Here is a 16683-nt window from a genome sequence, read left to right as displayed (position 1 = left end):
AAATTTTCACGCCTCTTCAAGGATGTGCTTGGTGGAGTACCATGAGATAAAGCCCTGGAGGGAAGAGGCTCCTGAGAAAGCATCAACTGACATCATCTACCTGGAATGTCAAAGCATTTGACACTGTCCCTCACAATATCCTTGTCTCTAAATTGGAGAGACATGGATGTGATCTCAGTGGGCCACTGAGTGGGTAAGGAATTGGCTGAATTGCCGCACTCAAAGAGTTATAGTCAATGTCTCAGTGTCCGAGTGGAGATCAGTAATTAGTGGTGTTCTGTTCTGGGCCCCCAATATAAGAAGGACTTGGACCTGATGGACTGGATCCAGAGGAGGGCCACAAGGATGATCAAAGGTCTGAAGCACCTCTCCTGTGAAGAAAAGCTGAGAAAGTTGGAATTATTTGTCCCAGAGAATGTAGGGAGATCCTCTGGCCTAGAGGATGTGGGGAGACCTTTGAGCAGCCTTCCAGTATTTAACGGCAGCCTACAGGAAAGATGGAGAGAGGAGTACTCAACAGGGAGTATAGTGACAGGACCCGGGTAATGGTTATAAAGCAAAAAAGGGTAAGTTTAGATCAGATATGGGAAGAAAGTCTTTAATCAGAGGGTGGTGTGGCACTGGAACAGGTTGCCCAGAGAAGCTGTGGGTGCCCCTTCCATGGAAGTGTTCAAGGCCGGGTTGGATGGGGCTTTGGGCAACCTGGTCTAGTGGGAGGTGTCCGTGCCATGGCAGGGGGGTTGCTGTTAGATGATCTTTAAGGTCCCTTCCAACCCAACCCATTCCACGATTCTACGAGCTCACCAGATGCATCCAATGAGCATTCTGGCACCAGCAGCAATGATTTCTCTTTCCGTGTCTCCCCTGCACACACAAGGGGCCCTGCTCTTCTCCCAGGACATGCCATTGCTCGGGGAGCCTTTCCCAGGTGAGCACATCTGTGCTGGCCTCTGGACACTCCTGCACCCCCCGCCACACGCTCCCTACAGCCCTGAGCTGTCGGTGCTGCTCTGCAGAGTAAGGGGGCTGTGGGGCCAGGGACCACCGCAGGAGTCTGTGGGTTCGTGATGGTTCATGCTGGGAGGCAGAACCAGCTCATGGGGGCACTGCCACTGGTCGCCCCCCGCACCAGCTCTTACGTGGCCGTGGAGGGTGCTCAGAGGTGCCCTGCCTTATTTCCAGCACCATAAGATGTTTTTGGGTGCTGCACTGGATCCGGTCTTTTGTGTCTGGATCCAGACATTTCACTGGGGGTAAAATGAATCACTCGCCAGACTCCTTTTTCTGGGGGTGCAGAGCCCTCATTTGCCTGTTCACACCCAGATTTAACACTTTATCGTAGAATCATACAATCCTAAAATCATAGAATCATTGAATGGCCTGGGTTGGAAGGGACCTTGGAGCCCATCTAGTTCCAACCCCCCTGCCATAGGCAGGGATGCCACCCACTAGATCAGGTTGCTCAGGGCCTCATCCAACCTGGCCTTGAACACCTCCAGGGATGGGGCATCCACAGCTTCTCTGGGCAACCTGTTCCAGTGCCTCACCACCCTCTGAGGAAAGAATTTCCTCCTAATCTCTAATGTAAATCTCCCTTCTTTTAGTTTAAAACCATTCCCCCTCGTCCTGTCATTATCTGGTTGAGCAAAGAGTTACTCTCCATCTTTTTTGTAACCCCTCTTTCAGTACAGGAAGGCCACAAGGAGGTCTTCCTGGAGCCTTCTCTTCTGTAGGCTGAACATCCCCAGCTCTCTCGGCCTTTCTTCATAGGAGAAGCGCTCCAGCCCCTTGATTATTTTTGTGGTCCTCCTCTGGACCTGTTCTAACAGCCCCACATCCTTCTTTTGCTGGGGGCCCAGATCTGGACTCAGGACTCCAAGTGGTGTCTCCTCAGAGCAGAACAGAGGGGGACAATGACCTTCCTCCCCTGCTGACCACTGTTTTGATGCAGCCCAGGATGCAGCTGGTGTTCTCCTTATCTCTGCTGACTCCACGTTGCCAGGCTTGCACTCTGTGGGCTCCATTTGGTGCTGACTCGAGGCACACGCTGCCCTGCAGATCCCCTGGGCTCTCCTGGCAGCTCTTGATTACCTTCAGAAAAGAAAGCTTTCCTGCCATCAGCCCTATCGCATGCTGTAGAACCCCAGTAAAATTAACTGGGGAAAATTCACCACCTGTGTGGGCACCAGCCACCACCTAGAGACATCTAGACCCTCGTATTTCAGGGACATCTCAGTCCCTGGAATACCGTGTTGGGATCCTGATCTCATCACACAGGGCCTATGGAGAAACAGGCAGAGCAAGGAGACAATTTGGAGTCTGTTCCTTGGGCTTGGGCATGCTCTTGGCAGCCGCTTGCAAGGCAGCCCTGAGCCTTCGAGCACTGCCCTGGGGAGATCCCATTTAAGGGTGGAAATGCTGTTCTGCAGGACTGCTCTGTCATGGAGGTGCCACTGCCTGTTCTTGCCTGCGGCCCCAGGACAGTCACCCATCAGTACTGGGATCAAGCTACAGGAGCAGCCTGGCGTGACACCAACAGAAGGGCTCATAAGGAGAGCACAGAGGTGAAAAGAGAGCAGCTTTGGAAAGACCAAGTGCTGGTGCTCCCTGGCCATGCTGCTGTGCTGAGACTCTCTTTCCCTCCACCTCTGCACACAAGCAGTGCTCTCAGCTCCAGAAAAGGGCTCACAAGAGGAATGTCAGACCAATAAGTCAGTGAAGGGTCCTTTATTTTGCTTAAATTCACCAAGACTCCTCATGGACGGAGTCTCTGGGCTCCACTAGACAGGCACACACTGAGCTAGAAAGGGGATGAAGAGTCAGAGACTCACAGAATGTTTTGGGTTGGAAGGGACCTCTAAAGAGCATCTAGTTCCAACCTCCCTGTCATGGGAAAGGGACAGCTTCCACCGGACCGTGTGGCACAAAGTCCCATCCAGCCTGATGATCTGAACACTTCCGAGGAAGATGCATCCACAGCTTGCTAACAGGCAACCAGTTATACGATGACATAACAATGTCAAAATCCTAATGACATTTTAGTGCACAGCATCAGGAGAATGAAACCACAGATAAAATAAACACTGACAACAAAGCAAAATAAAACCAGAAATGACAATACCCATAAATACATTAGAAGAGGAGCTGTGCCTTTAATGAGCCACATTAAGAGTCTAATGCAGAAGCTGGGAAGTTCATTTCTTCTGAAAAACTTTATTTCATCAGTTTCGTGAGGGCATCCTTGATCTCCTGGTTCCTCATGCTGTAGATGAGGGGGTTCAGTGCTGGAGGCACCACCGAGTACAGAACTGCCATCACCAGGTCCAGGGATGGGGAGGAGATGGAGGGGGGCTTCAGGTAGGAAAACATGCCAGTGCTGACAAACAGGGAGACCACAGCCAGGTGAGGGAGGCACGTGGAAAAGGCTTTGTGCTGGCCCTGCTGAGAGGGCATCCTCAGCACAGCCATGACAATCTGCACATAGGACAGCACAATGAAAACAAAACAACCAAATACTAAACAAAGACAACCCACAAGAAGCCCAGCTTCCCTCATGTAGGAGTCTGAGCAGGAAAGCTTGAGGATTTGGGGGATTTCACAGAAGAACTGGTCCACAGCATTGCCTTGGCAGAGAGGCAGAGAAAATGTATTGGCAGTGTGCAGGAGAGCATAGAGGAATCCACTGCCCCAGGCAGCTGCTGCCATGGTGGCACAGGCTCTGCTGCCCAGGAGGGTCCCGTAGTGCAGGGGCTTGCAGATGGCCACGTAGCGGTCGTAGGCCATGATGGTGAGGACAGAATACTCTGCTGTCATCAAGAAAAGAAACAAAAAAACCTGGGCTGCACATCCTGCGTAGGAAATGGCCCTGGTGTCCCAGAGGGAATTGGCCATGGCTTTGGGGACAGTGGTGGAGAGGCAGCCCACGTCGAGGAGGGCGAGGTTGAGGAGGAAGAAGTACATGGGGGTGTGGAGGCGGTGGTCGCAGGCTACGGCGGTGAGGATGAGGCCGTTGCCCAGGAGGGCAGCCAGGTAGATGCCCAGGAAGAGCCCGAAGTGCAGGAGCTGCAGCTCCCGCGTGTCTGCGAATGCCAGCAGGAGGAACTCGGTGATGGAGCTGCTGTTGGGCATCTGATCCCTTTGCTCATGGGGTTCTGCCAAAGGAATAAGCCAACTCACAAGTTAGGACTGCTCCAATCCAATCTCTTTCCACTCCTTGCCCTCCAGTCCCACAGCATCACCCCAAAGCACATGGCCACTCACCTTCCTTTCAGCACCCTCGTGCACCTCCGTGGCTGGAGCTCTGCTTCATGCTAGCTCAGGGCACTGTGAGGAGCAGGGTCTCTTCTCCTGAAGGACTCAGCCCCACTCTACACCGGCTGCCCCGTTGGAAACATGCTGAGATACTCCAAAATTCAGCATTCACCTCTCGTGTCACCTACTTGCAATGCAGCAGGGCTGCTCAGCACCTTCCAGCAGAAGAAGCTCCTGGGTGTGCACTAAGAGGTTGCCTGCAGAGACCAGCTCGCTGCCCAGCCCCACGCACCGTGCTGTCAGGTCCCACGGACGGAGGTGCTCCGAGGGACTGTTGCTGGACAAAGCTGCACGGCAGGACCTGCACTGCTGTGTGTGAGCTGCTGCAGGGAGCGAGGGGCAAAGCAAGGGCAGCGTGGGCAGGGAGGGAATGGGAGAGCTCCCCAGCACTCCTGCTGACTGGGGTCAGGGCAGACAGATTGCACTCGGGAGCTTCTCGTCCTCGGGCTCCAGCTGCCAAGGAGGTGACTCAAGCCAGGAGCCCGTGGCCTTGGTGACAGAGGCTCTGCTGGCTGGGAGAGGAAAGGGACTTAAGCCAGCAAAGGCCTCTGCACTGCAGGGGCAGGGGCAGGGAGGTGCCTGAATCTCCCTCCCATGGTGTTTGTGGTAGCAGCCCCCTCTCCCCCCCCCGTCTGCTACCTGGGGCTGACCCTGCAGGCGGCTCTCTCCCCGTCCCCACCTCTCCTCCCTGCCCATGCTCACATACATGCCCTGGATGCTGACCCTGCAGTGGGAAAACCCTGCTCTGGAGCACGTCCTCCTCCACACCAGAGAAACTGGGAGAGTCCTGATGGGTGCTCCAGGCTGTGGGACATGCCAGCTGTACCAGACACTCACCTACACCACCCCGCAGCCAGAGACTTACTGTGTGAAGGCTGGTGGAGATTCCTCCTGCAGTGAGCTCGCAAACTCCTTGAGGAGCAGCGCATCTTAACCCATGGGTCCAGCTGGCAAAGGAACGATTTGGATATGGAAGAGCTGTTTCTTTTCCACCTTATTTCAGGAGGGCTTCAGGAAAAGGGTAGCTATGAGACCCCAGGCTTCCTTCCACTCCACACCAGGCTTCAAAGACACGGTGGCCGAAGGAAGATTTTTCTTCAGCGTCTCCCACTGCCATAGCTGCAAAGCAAGGCAAGACAGAACCTTCCCGCAAGGACCTGCTGAAGTTACTGCGAAGGCAGCAGTCAGTTTGCCCTGCGCTTGGAGTCACTCTGACCATCCGTCCTGATTTCACTTGGGATCGGGTTAATTTTCCTCCCAGTAGCTGGAACAGTGCTTGGGGTCTAGCATCGGTCGGTGAGTGGTGAGCAATTGCACTGTGCATCACTTGCTTCGTATATTCCTTTATCATTATTATTTTTCCCCTTCCTTTCTGCCCTTTTAAACTGTCTTTATCTCAAACCATGAGCTATTACTTTTTTTTTTTTTTCCTTTCTTTCTTTTGTTTTCTGTTCTGTCCCCCATCCCTCTGTGATGGGAGGGAAGTGAGCAAACGGCTGTGAGGTGCTGAGCTGCTTGCTGGGTTAAACCACAACACTAGTCCTTAAAAAGTTCTGTCTTTTTAGATAGAAAGCAGAGTTTAGATAGAAGCAAAGTATCACTGCTTCTATCTCTTTCCTGACAGCCTCGGCTAGCTAGAGACTTAGCACGTCCCATCTGTGTTACTGGACAATCCCCCGTTCTTATTTTTATTTTATTATTTTTTATTTTAAACCATTCCTGCAGCTGGGGAAGGCGAAGCTGGGATTTAACCCTGTGATGTCCTCTGAGCTAAGCCTTGGGAAACACAAGTGTTAGACAGCAGCAGCCTGGAGTCCGGTGAGTTCTCATCTTCCTCTGTGTTTGTATGTGTTGGGGAGATGATGATATGGGGGAGATGGCGATGTTATGGGGGAGGTGACGATGATGTTATGGGGGAGATGACGATGCTATCAGCTCAGACACAACATGCTGCTACACACTAAAACTCTGCTTGATTTCGAATCTCCCTCTTTACAAATGCTACCTATTTTTGGCCTTCCAGCTATCCCAGTGTGCAGTGGAACGCTGCACGGCGTGAGGAAGCAACGTCCTAGCTGCTGCTTGAGGTTGTCGGGGGCCCACGTTTCTTGCATCTCCTTGTCAAGCTTTCTCTCTTCCAAGGTGGACCCTGCTCATCTCTCCCCAGCTGTTATTTTTTTGTCAGGTGGTGTTTTTAGACTGCTGAGTCCTACCCCCGCCTCCTCACAGCACTCTGGAGAGGGGTTATAACCCGTGTGAATTATCAGAAAGGCTTATTGCAATGAACTGGCTGAATTGTTATGTGATAAAACAGAGTCTGCATGCACAAAGGAGCCCAGAGGAACCGTTGCAGGGGAAGGAACCCATGGGGGGACCCAGGCTGGAGCGGTTTGCTCCTGACGGATGGACTCCATGGGAAGAAGAGCCCCCACAGGATCAGCTCGGGAAGGAGGCATCCCCTGGGAGGGATCCCACATTGGAGGCGATGATGACGTGCTTTGCGCTGACCATGGCAGGTGATGAAGTGTTCTGTGCTAACCACAACCCCAATTCCCCGTTCCCTTGTGCCACTCGGGGTGAAGAAGTGGAAGTGGGTGCTGGGGAAGTGGGGAGGGTGTTTTCAGTTTGCTTTTACTTTCACATTGCTCCATTCTGTTGCAATAAGTTACACTGATCTCCCTATGCTGAGTCTGTTTTGCCCATAATGATGATTGTTGAGTGATGTTCCTGTTCTTATCTCAACCCTTGAGCCCTTTTTCATTGTATTTCCCCCCCCTTCCCCTTTGAGGAGTGAGAGAAGGGTTGTGGTGGCATTTGGCTGCCTGTCGGTGTGAAACCACAGCAGAAGGTGCAGAAGAGCTGTTCCCTTGACCTTACAGTAACAGCAAGATTTTCTTGCTTGTGTCCTAGAGGTCTGACCTCAACTCGAGGACTGTGAGTGTTAGTCACAAGTAGCTCTGTCTTTGAGGAACTGGAATTAACCTATCTGGTTTCAAGCTTTCAATGCAGATTAAAAAAAAAAAAAAATTGTGCAAGAGCTTGTTGTGCAGCTAGGGACTGGCACAGGATGGGGTTGTGGGACTTTTGTGGGACTTAGAGCTGATTTCTTATCTCTTGTCCACCCTGAGAAAAAACAGAAGTCGCAGTGCAAGAAAACTTCTGGTTTTCATTACCGCTGTTTTTCTTCTGTGTTTTTTTTAAAGTATGAGAGCGCTGGAATTTGTGCTGATGCAAGCAACACAACAGCTTGTTTTCTGTCAGCGAATTAATGAGTCATACAGGGGAGAGAGTTCTATATCAAGGCAGCTCCTGCAAGCTGAGTTTACCCTTCCCTCAAATGTGTGATCCAGTATGCGTGCACCAAGTAATCCCATGGACAGGGATTTCTGCTCTGATCCCTGGTGAACAAGTCTATCTTCCTATGAATTGTATGCCTAACTTCCTTCCCAGGCCTTTCTGCACTCTCTGAACACAGAGAAAATGGACCATCTCACTGTGCACACTCTCTCCTTCTGATTTGTCATTTTCTGATCTAAGGAGAACAAAAAGTGGATGGGCTGTGGACATTTGGACCTGTACCTGCAGATTCAGCATCACACAGCCAAAGGATGGTGGACCACACACGTGCACCAACACCATAATCAATGGGCTCGGAGCAGTCTGGTCCGTGAAGAGCAAAGCCATCAGGATTAAAGGTAAGCTACGCAACAGTAGGGCTCTCTCTCCACTGTCCTGGACAGCTCTGTTCTTCCATCACACCTCCCTCTATCCACAGGTACTTTCCTCCAGGTCGCAGGCCTTCCATTACCCTGAATTTAATGAAGCACAATGACAGCAGCATTCATTTTTCTTGAAAAACCTTGTTTTGAGGTCACCAGGCTCAGTTCTCTCTACAGATGCTTTTCAAGACCTAGATACGTGTCATTGAAACCTAGATGGTTAAAAGAGGAAGGAAGAATGGAACCCTAAAGGTATATATTTGCTTTTTTTTCACCATCCAGTCCCACACTTGGTCTGAACATTTCATCTGGAGCCACAGGGGAGGGCTACCACCTCTTCTTCCTCTTACACAGCTCCTGTAAACAAGGCAGTGAATGTTTCACTTCTGCAGGGAAGATCCTGAGGCCACCATCGCAGCCGAGGTCACCTCGCTGGAGATGAGCGCTCAACACTAATGATCCAGTGCCGTAGGAAAATGACACAGGGAACTGTACTCGTGACTACAGAGGAGATAAGTGGAGGTGCAGTGGATTTGGTCCTTCCTCAGCGGTGTTGTGAAAGGTAACTTCCAGCTTTTCCCCTCAAGGGCCTCCTTTTGCTTTCTCGGGAGCGGATACTACCCCGACAGTGATAAGCGAAGGCCACCCCTTACATCCCACCTGCGTTCCCATAAAATGCTTCCCATTGTGGAAAACAAATGGTCAAGACCATCGCCGTGTTTCATCCCTGCTACTGTCTCCCCAGTGGAGGATAATTTCAATCACCTTCCTCATCCTCAGGGTCTTCCTAAGCCAACATTCACAGACTGGTTGAAGTTTGAAGGGAACTCTGGAGGTCATTTTGTCCACCCCCCTGCACGGAACAAGAGCAAAGGATCTTGCTCCTCTTGCTCCTCTTGTCACCCATCATGAGGAAGATGTCCAAGGCAGGAGAGAATGGATAAAAGCCACCTTCTCTCCCCCAACTTAAGGTGTGGATGAGATAGGCTGTGGTTCATTGGGCAAAGAGACTGCCCAAAGGGCATGTAGGGAGAAATGTCATCTGAAAACATGATGACAACACACAGAGAAACACAGAATTAGGGTGTAGTTCCCTCACAATTCTCGAATGTGGTTCGTGGCTTCCATTTATTTCTGCAGCACTTCCTCTTCCTCCCCCCGTGAGCCCCGGGCTCAAGTCAGACCGATGGAGAGAGCAGCACGGAGCAACCAGACAGCGCATCCCGCTCCCGGGCAGTCCGGCTCAGAGCCCTCGGTACCCCCTGGACCGCAGTGACATGATTGCCCCCCGCCTTGTGATGTTCCTCAGTGAGTCCCCATGTCCCGGCTTTGCCTCCTCTCCTCTCCTCTCCTCTCCTCTCCTCTCCTCTCCTCTCCTCTCCTCTCCTCTCCTCTCCTCTCCTCTCCTCTCCTCTCCTCTCCTCTCCTCTCCTCTCCTCTCCTCTCCTCTCCTCTCCTCTCCTCTCCTCTCCTCTCTCTCTCTCCTCTCCTCTCCTCTCCTCTCCTCTCCTCTCCTCTCCTCTCCTCTCCTCTCCTCTCCTCTCCTCTCCTCTCCTCTCCTCTCCTCTCCTCTCCTCTCCTCTCCTCTCCTCTCCTCTCCTCTCCTCTCCTCTCCTCTCCTCTCCTCTCCTCTCCTCTCCTCTCCTCTCCTCTCCTCTCCTCTCCTCTCCTCTCCTCTCCTCTCCTCTCCTCTCCTCTCCTCTCCTCTCTCCTCTCCTCTCCTCTCCTCTCCTCTCCTCTCCTCTCCTCTCCTCTCCTCTCCTCTCCTCTCCTCTCCTCTCCTCTCCTCCTCTCCTCTCCTCTCCTCTCCTCTCCTCTCCTCTCCTCTCCTCTCCTCTCCTCTCCTCTCCTCTCCTCTCCTCTCCTCTCCTCTCCTCTCCTCTCCTCTCCTCTCCTCTCCTCTCCTCTCCTCTCCTCTCCTCTCCTCTCCTCTCCTCTCCTCTCCTCTCCTCTCCTCTCCTCTCCTCTCCTCTCCTCTCCTCTCCTCTCCTCTCCTCTCCTCTCCTCTCCTCTCCTCTCCTCTCCTCTCCTCTCCTCTCCTCTCCTCTCCTCTCCTCTCCTCTCCTCTCCTCTCCTCTCCTCTCCTCTCCTCTCCTCTCCTCTCCTCTCCTCTCCTCTCCTCTCCTCTCCTCTCCTCTCCTCTCCTCTCCTCTCCTCTCCTCTCCTCTCCCTCTCCTCTCTTCCTTCCTCTCCTATACTTCTCCTTCCTTCCCTTCCCTTCTCCTTCCCTTACCTTTATCCCTTCCCTTCCCTTCCCTTCCCTTCCCTTCCCTTCCCTTCCCTTCCCTTCCCTTCCCTTCCCTTCCTTTCCCCTCCCCTCCCCTATTAGATGCCCTCACCATGTAATCCTCGTTTCCCCCTTCACTCTCACACTCAGTCCTTCTCCCCTCTTCTCTTCCAGCCACCGTGCATCTCCTGCCCTGCCAGATGGTCTCCGAGGAAGGTAACTCCTCTGGGGTCTCCTTAAACAGGGGCTGAGCTGCTGGGGGCACGGCTGGATTTGGGGTCCCACAGGTGTGACTGTCTGGGAGACCCTCAGCCTCATTCCCCCTCCCCATAACAACCCAGTGGTGAAATTGGGTGCTGGGGATTTTTCGTTATCTCACTTTGTTGAGGTCCTGCCTCGTGTCAACACACTGGTGGTGAGTGGAAACCCCTTGAGACCCAACCCCTTCCCGGCCCTCTCCTTCCCACACCTGCTCCTCCTATTTTGGGTGTGGGTCAATGGTATTTTTGTAGGGTTTGCAGCTGGGGGCAGGTAGGGAGGTGGAGACCAAACGTGTTTTCCCAGTGGCTGCTGTGGAGGAGCATCAGCGACGGGTTTTACCCTTCACCCTTAGCCTTTTCAACCCCCCTTCCCCATTTCCTATTTTCATAAATTACCAAGTTGCAGCAAAAAAAAATAAAATTGCTTGAAAGCACATTAAGGACATTTCTGCCGGCATGGCAAAGCTGCCCAGGGTGTGGAAAGGGTTTTTGCAGTCTCCTTTCTTTCATCACTTCCCGCAGCGGGACGCAACCTTGTGCTGAATCACAAGGAGATAAAATGAGTCATAGCCCAGAGACATTTCTGCTTTACGAGGTCCCCTCTGTGCTTTATTGTATTCCTTGAAATGAAAGCCAGTTTCTTTTATTTGCGTGGAGTTAGTCCCTTCTGCCTCTGCTCCTTGCACCTCACCTCCGTCCCCCCTGCCTGTCTCCCTCTCTATCCCCCAGCCGCAGTCCCTGCCCCGACCCTCTGGGTGCTGCAGGGACAGAAGGAATATTTCTTTGGAGACGCTGTCACGCTGGTGTGCACCACTCCCCCCAGCATCACTGGGAAGCTGACGTACCAAATTTTTGGCGAGGCTGGCTGGGCAGTTTCAGGATTTAGCTCGACGAATAACTACACGTTTGAGTTCGTCCTCTCCCGAATGCAACACAGGGGGCCGCATTTCTGCAGCTATTCCCTCAAGCAAGGTTGGAAGCAGCTCATATCCCCAGCCAGTGAAAAACTGGTGATCAAGATTGGAGGTGAGCTGTGTGATTTCTTTATCTTTCTCTCTGCTTTCTCCCTCCTCTCTGAGAACTATTCAGATGCCCAAACGTGGGTGTCAGCTATCGCCCCGCAATGTGACAACTCACCTGGAAATCAGGATTGGTGGGCTTTGTGGTTTAACCCAGCCCATCCCCAAAATCAGTAGGATTTCTGGGTGGAGGATTTATCTTTCTGGGACCAGCATGGTCTGGAAGGTGGCTGCCACTGGCGCTCTTCTCATGTCGTGGCAGGAAGCCTACAATCCCAAGCTTTGCTGCATGCAGTGGGAAGGCAAACAACTGGAGATCCGTTCGTGCTGTCCTTATTGCTACGTCTCCATTTATTCCTCCCCTTTTCTCAGACCACCTTCCCCAGCCCCTGCTGATGGTGGAGTCCCCGCTGGGAGAGGTGATGGCAGGAGATCTCCTGAGCATCATCTGTAAGGCCCCTGGAGACGCCACTGTACGGAGGTTTCACTTCTACAGGGATGGCCAAGAGGTCCTCCCTACGACAGAAGGCTCTGAGGACAATGCAGCAGATCACGGGGGCAATTTAAGGACTTCCATGGTCCTCCAGCTCCCACGTGCTGGTCCCCAACAGAGTGGAAACTTTACCTGCAAGTATGAGGAAAAAAAGCCTGAGAGGTGGATCCCGTCCTTCACAAGCCAAGCCGTGTCTATCAGTATAAATGCCCAAAAGAAAGGTGAGCTGGCCATCCATCCACCCACCTAACAATCTGTCAGTCCATCCACCACCAACCCATCCATCCACCCATCCAGTAACCAGCCCATTAAACCATCCCTCTCTCCATCTGTCCATCCGTCTGTCCCTCCCTCTCTCCATTTTTTCCTGAAACGATTCCATTCCAGTCCCTGTACGTTCCTCTCCAAACTAGCTGATTTTTGCACCGGGCAGCTGCTCTATCTATCCGATCACCATCCTTCTGTCCATGACTCAGCCCACCCAGTCTTGCACCCACCTCTCCCTCCCTCTCAGCCCTTCCATCACCCCAACCACCCCAAACAAGTATCGAGCATCCCTCTGTCCACCTTTATGGCTCAGCAGCCTCTCCTTGGCCTCCCGAGCCATTGTTCCCAAATTTCTCAGTGCCTCCTGCAGAGCCAAGCAAGCGGGGAAAGTCTTTGGGTGTTCAGCACTCAGGACCTGAGCAGAATGCCTGGAGACGGAGGGGTGGGGAAAGGGAAAGAGAGATGGTGGCGGAACGATGCTCACAGCCTTCCCTCCGTCAGCACGCATGAACTGTGTCTACATCTCCTAACCTGTCCCACCCTCTTGCAGGGAAGAGCTGCTTCCTTCTTCTACGGCTCCTGGTTGTGGGCGGCTGCTTCCTCACCATCAACAGCCTCATCCTCCTCTTCTTCTGGGCCCGGGGGAGAACCAAAGGTACACCCTGAGCTGAGGGGGGAATCGCCCCACCTTTGGGCTCCCCACCACCCACCTCGCTCCTTCCCGCAGACGCCTCGTTCCTGTCTGGAGCCAGCCCTGCCGGGATCTCCCAGCTGCACGCCAGATCCCCACACACCCTTCAGGAGGAGAATAAGTATGAGGAACACTAATGAGAGGAAGATGCTGTGGGCGATTCCACCCCCTAAAGACCGCTCCCTGCTGAAGACGCATCCCAAAAGACTGGTGTGCAGCCAAACAGGTGCTCACCTGTGGGAAAACAAAGCAAGAAACGGTTCCTGGGAGGATGAAAGAAGTAGAAAGGGGTCGTTTCACGTGGTAGAGGGGAGGGAGGAGACATGGACGTTGTCGGGAAGGGTGATTGTGAAAGAGAAAATGAAGAAAGACCAGAAATAAAAATGGAAATTGTGAGGAAAAAGAAAGGAGTGAGAAAGGGTGAGAAATGAAATGGAGAGACAAACAGTGTGAGTGAAAAATGAAAGCATGGACAGAGGCTGAGACAGAGTGAGAGAGGGATGGGGAAGGAAAGGGATGCCAGGAGCATCGAGGAGGGCACGACGGTGGGAAGAGCAGGTTGGAGAGGTGAAGGAGAAGAAAAAAGGTGGAAGGAGAGTCCCCAAATCAGAACAAGCCCTTGTGCGTGTCATTAACTGGATGGCCACCGCTGTCACCTCGCCTGGTTGTCCCGGTGTGTTAGGGATGTTAGGGCATCCAGGGAGGGGTGGGAGAGCCGCTGCAGGTGGGGTGGGTGGCTGGGGGCTCTGGTGTTTGGGCTTTTGGAGGGGAATGTCCCATAGCCCATATACGTGGGAGCTGTGGGGCTGCAACAGGAGGATGCTGGAAATGCAGAGACTGGGAACGTGTGAAAATGTGGAGGTGGCATTTGAGCCCCTGGGGGTGGCGTACAGGGAACTGGGGGGATATTGGGGTGGGACGTTAAGGAGTGAGTGGTGGATATTTGGGGCATGTGCGGGGCTATGGGATATGGCATGCCACCAGCACTGGATATGAGGGGAATGCAGGGATGTGGGGAAGCTGCGTGATCAATACGGGAACCTGAGCTGATGGGGGCGCGCTGGGAAATCTGGCTATGGATGGCACTAAGGACAGGGGGCTTTGGGGATACGGCAGGCTGCTGGGGAGGGATATGGGGGCAGGAAGGAGATGGCGACCCTGCCGATGGGATACAGAGCGACTTTGGGGCAGTATGAGGCTGTGAGATATGAGGATAGCGGAACCGCTGGGGCCGAGAAGCCCGGGTCTGAGCCCCTGTGGGGCTGAGGCCGCTGGCCCCTCTTGGGAAATTTCCACCTGCATCTTTGTCCCGTGACATTGCCTCAGCCCCCTCAGTCACTGCAGGGTGCTGGGGAAGAGGGTGAGCACAGCATGCCATGGCAACGTCTCTCATCTCTGCTTGATTTTAGATGATGACGATGTTGGCTCTCGATATCCAGCTTCTCAGCTGGATCATGGTTTGGAGCCTCAGGAGGATCCCCGAGGTACGTTGCGAGTGTGCTTCCTTGAAGGAAGATGGCTAATGGGCTGTAATAGTTTATTCAGGGTCTTCCAAGTGCGTTTGTGCCTTGAGGGGGCTTGCACAAATGAGCCCTGAATATTTCTTCACTTGGAGAGATGCCACCCCTGCCCCTCTCCACAGAGAGGGAAGAACCCAGGCTTTTCTTCCTGTTTGGGCCATGTCATTACCTGAGCCCCAGCCAGTGCCTCCCGGTCACTGAGGAAGAGGCAGGCCCCAAGAGGCAATGGAAGCTCCCCTTACCTGTGTCTGATCCCACTTGTGCCCACAGGCAGTACTGGTCAAGTGCCTCCATGGAATCCTGCTCCTGAGCCTGCCAGTATGGGTCCCACAGGTGGTAAGTTGTCCGTGTTCATTTCCTTGCTGTTTGTTAAGGGTTTGTTGAGCTAGCTCAGCAAGGGTTCAGCTGCTCACTGGCCAGGGGGCTTCTCCATGACAAACATGGATGATCATTTTTCCCGGGGTCTGCACGCTCCCCCTGCAGTGGGGTCTTCCTTTGTGTCCAGCAGAGATCTTCCCGTAAGAAACACCTGAGGGGCCACATCTTTGGCAGCGTGGTCCCTGCGGGGTGTTGCGCACAGCCTGGAGAGAGGATTTGGGAAGAGGCCAAGAGGGAGCCTACAGCTCAGCAGGCCCCTTTGCGGCTTTGGAAATCCTGGCTCGTGTCTGGGTCCCACATCCTTGCCTGAGCCCCCTCCAGTCGCTGCAGGTCACTAAGGAAGAGGTAGATCACACCATGCACGGGGAATGTTTCTCTTCTGTGCTTGATTGCAGCAGTTCTCGTAGGCTCTGGCTACTCGACACCTCAGCCTGATGTGGACCACGAGCCTCAGGTTAATCTGCCAGGTAAGTCAGCGGAAGGCAGGAGCATCTAGGTGCTGCAGAGCCAGCAGGCACCTTGCGCTTGAGTTGAGACCTGGGGTGGGCACGGGGAGGGCCCTTCTCCGGGCAGCTCCACGCACGCTTAGTTTGTACCAGCACGGTGCCACTGCAGGCACCCAGCAACTGTTTGCAAGATGCTCTGGAGTGGCAGGGAGAGACGAGTGCCGTGGAGCAGTCCCCTCTTTGAACCGCATTCTCTGTCACTCTGGTCAGAAGGAGTATGTTGGCGTAGTTCACAGGAGGGACTCCGCTTGTGTTTACAGATGGGACCGAAGGCGAAGGTGATCCAGGCTCCCAGATGGGTTCCAGGACTGAAGCTCTGGGAGATGGCCTGGGTAAGTTGTGGCTTTTGACTTCCTTTGAGAGCTGCCAGCTCAAAGCCCAAACGTCAGCCAGGCATCTCTGCAGGTGGGAGGGTATAGACCGGCACGTGTGTGTGCCCTGTCAAGGCACGAGCCCTGGTATGCTCTCCTACTGAGCTATTGATGTAGATGGCGCTGGGACAGAAACTTCTCACGGGTCTTTGGTTGCAGAAGTGTCCCCAGGGAGGGCTTTGCCAGACCCTCGGCTGCTTCCTGCGCTGGAGCCCAGCTGGTATCCCAGGGGTGGGTAGTCATTTCACTGACTTCACAAACTAAGCCCTGCTTCTCCAAATTGCACTGGTGCCAAAGTTAACTTCCTACTTTCTGTTCAGGTCCTCTAACAGCGAAGGACAATGCTGAAATAAGAAAATCTTCCCCAACATCCTCTGACATCATAGAGGATATCATAAAGGAGTTAGAGAAGGCAGCACGTGGTGGGTATATTTCACTCTGTCCGCCATAAGACTTGGGAAGCTGAGGTTCTAAATCCATGTGTGGACACACCGTAACCTGCACAGCAGGAAGGGATGGATCAGAGCGGAGACACTCAATTTCACACCTAGCAGGCACTGGTGAGCGCCAGAGATGGCCGAGAGCCTCTACTGCCGCTTGTGGGTCACGCCGTGTCCCGGGGGCAGCTGCTAGCCCAGCACTACCATAAGTGGTCCGAGCTGTTCCGTGCAAACATTGGTATCCAGCCAGCAGCAACTGGTGTGTGCTTGCAGCTGTGCCCGGAATATGGTTCAAGGAGGAGCAGTTCCTTATAGTCACACTGTCCTGCTTTCTTTCTAAAGGGCTGGTTAGAGAGACTGTGCCGAAGGAGGTGCTTTGGCGAGGAAGCGGTCGCAAGCTGCCACTCCCTGGCAAAAGAACAGAGGCAATGAAGTCAACTGCCCCACCAGGTAAAGGCTGTTTCTTGGTCATCCGCTGTCA

General features: G+C 53.4%; 2 protein-coding genes and 1 long non-coding RNA gene across 3 annotated transcripts; 2 read left to right on the top strand and 1 right to left on the bottom strand.

The window, feature by feature from the left end:
- Positions 1-3213: 3213 nt before the first annotated feature.
- Positions 3214-4981, bottom strand: LOC136787836 (olfactory receptor 14C36-like). The gene has a single exon (XM_066985184.1). It carries the CDS (start codon positions 4126-4128, stop codon positions 3214-3216), a length of 915 nt encoding a protein of 304 aa, XP_066841285.1. The 5' UTR covers positions 4129-4981.
- A 222-nt stretch (positions 4982-5203) lies between these two features.
- Positions 5204-7740, top strand: LOC125181654 (uncharacterized). The gene is made up of 5 exons (XR_007160488.2): positions 5204-5607; positions 6037-6129; positions 6335-6496; positions 6626-6827; positions 7515-7740. It is a non-coding gene; the product is annotated as an uncharacterized lncRNA (long non-coding RNA).
- A 1479-nt stretch (positions 7741-9219) lies between these two features.
- Positions 9220-13394, top strand: LOC125179694 (uncharacterized). Its single transcript, XM_066985183.1, has 6 exons — positions 9220-9338; positions 10432-10473; positions 11247-11543; positions 11909-12250; positions 12847-12951; positions 13024-13394. Exons 1-6 carry the CDS (start codon positions 9308-9310, stop codon positions 13122-13124), a joined length of 918 nt encoding a protein of 305 aa, XP_066841284.1. The 5' UTR covers positions 9220-9307; the 3' UTR covers positions 13125-13394.
- Positions 13395-16683: the final 3289 nt, after the last annotated feature.

The sequence above is a fragment of the Anser cygnoides genome, chromosome 31, assembly GCF_040182565.1.
Source record: "Anser cygnoides isolate HZ-2024a breed goose chromosome 31, Taihu_goose_T2T_genome, whole genome shotgun sequence".
Lineage (NCBI taxonomy): Eukaryota > Metazoa > Chordata > Aves > Anseriformes > Anatidae > Anser > Anser cygnoides.
Note: the sequence above shows the minus strand (reverse complement) of the source record. Positions and strands in the feature narration are given on the sequence as shown.

Excerpts from the sequence above, each read along its gene's own strand:
- LOC125179694 (XM_066985183.1), top strand. The coding sequence starts at position 9,308 with ATGATTGCCCCCCGCCTTGTGATGTTCCTCA. Across the intron at positions 10,474-11,246 it reads CCAGATGGTCTCCGAGGAAG|CCGCAGTCCCTGCCCCGACC; the intron begins GTAACTCCTCTG and ends TCTATCCCCCAG. Across the intron at positions 12,251-12,846 it reads TATAAATGCCCAAAAGAAAG|GGAAGAGCTGCTTCCTTCTT; the intron begins GTGAGCTGGCCA and ends ACCCTCTTGCAG.
- LOC136787836 (XM_066985184.1), bottom strand. The coding sequence starts at position 4,128 with ATGCCCAACAGCAGCTCCATCACCGAGTTCCTCCTGCTGGCATTCGCA.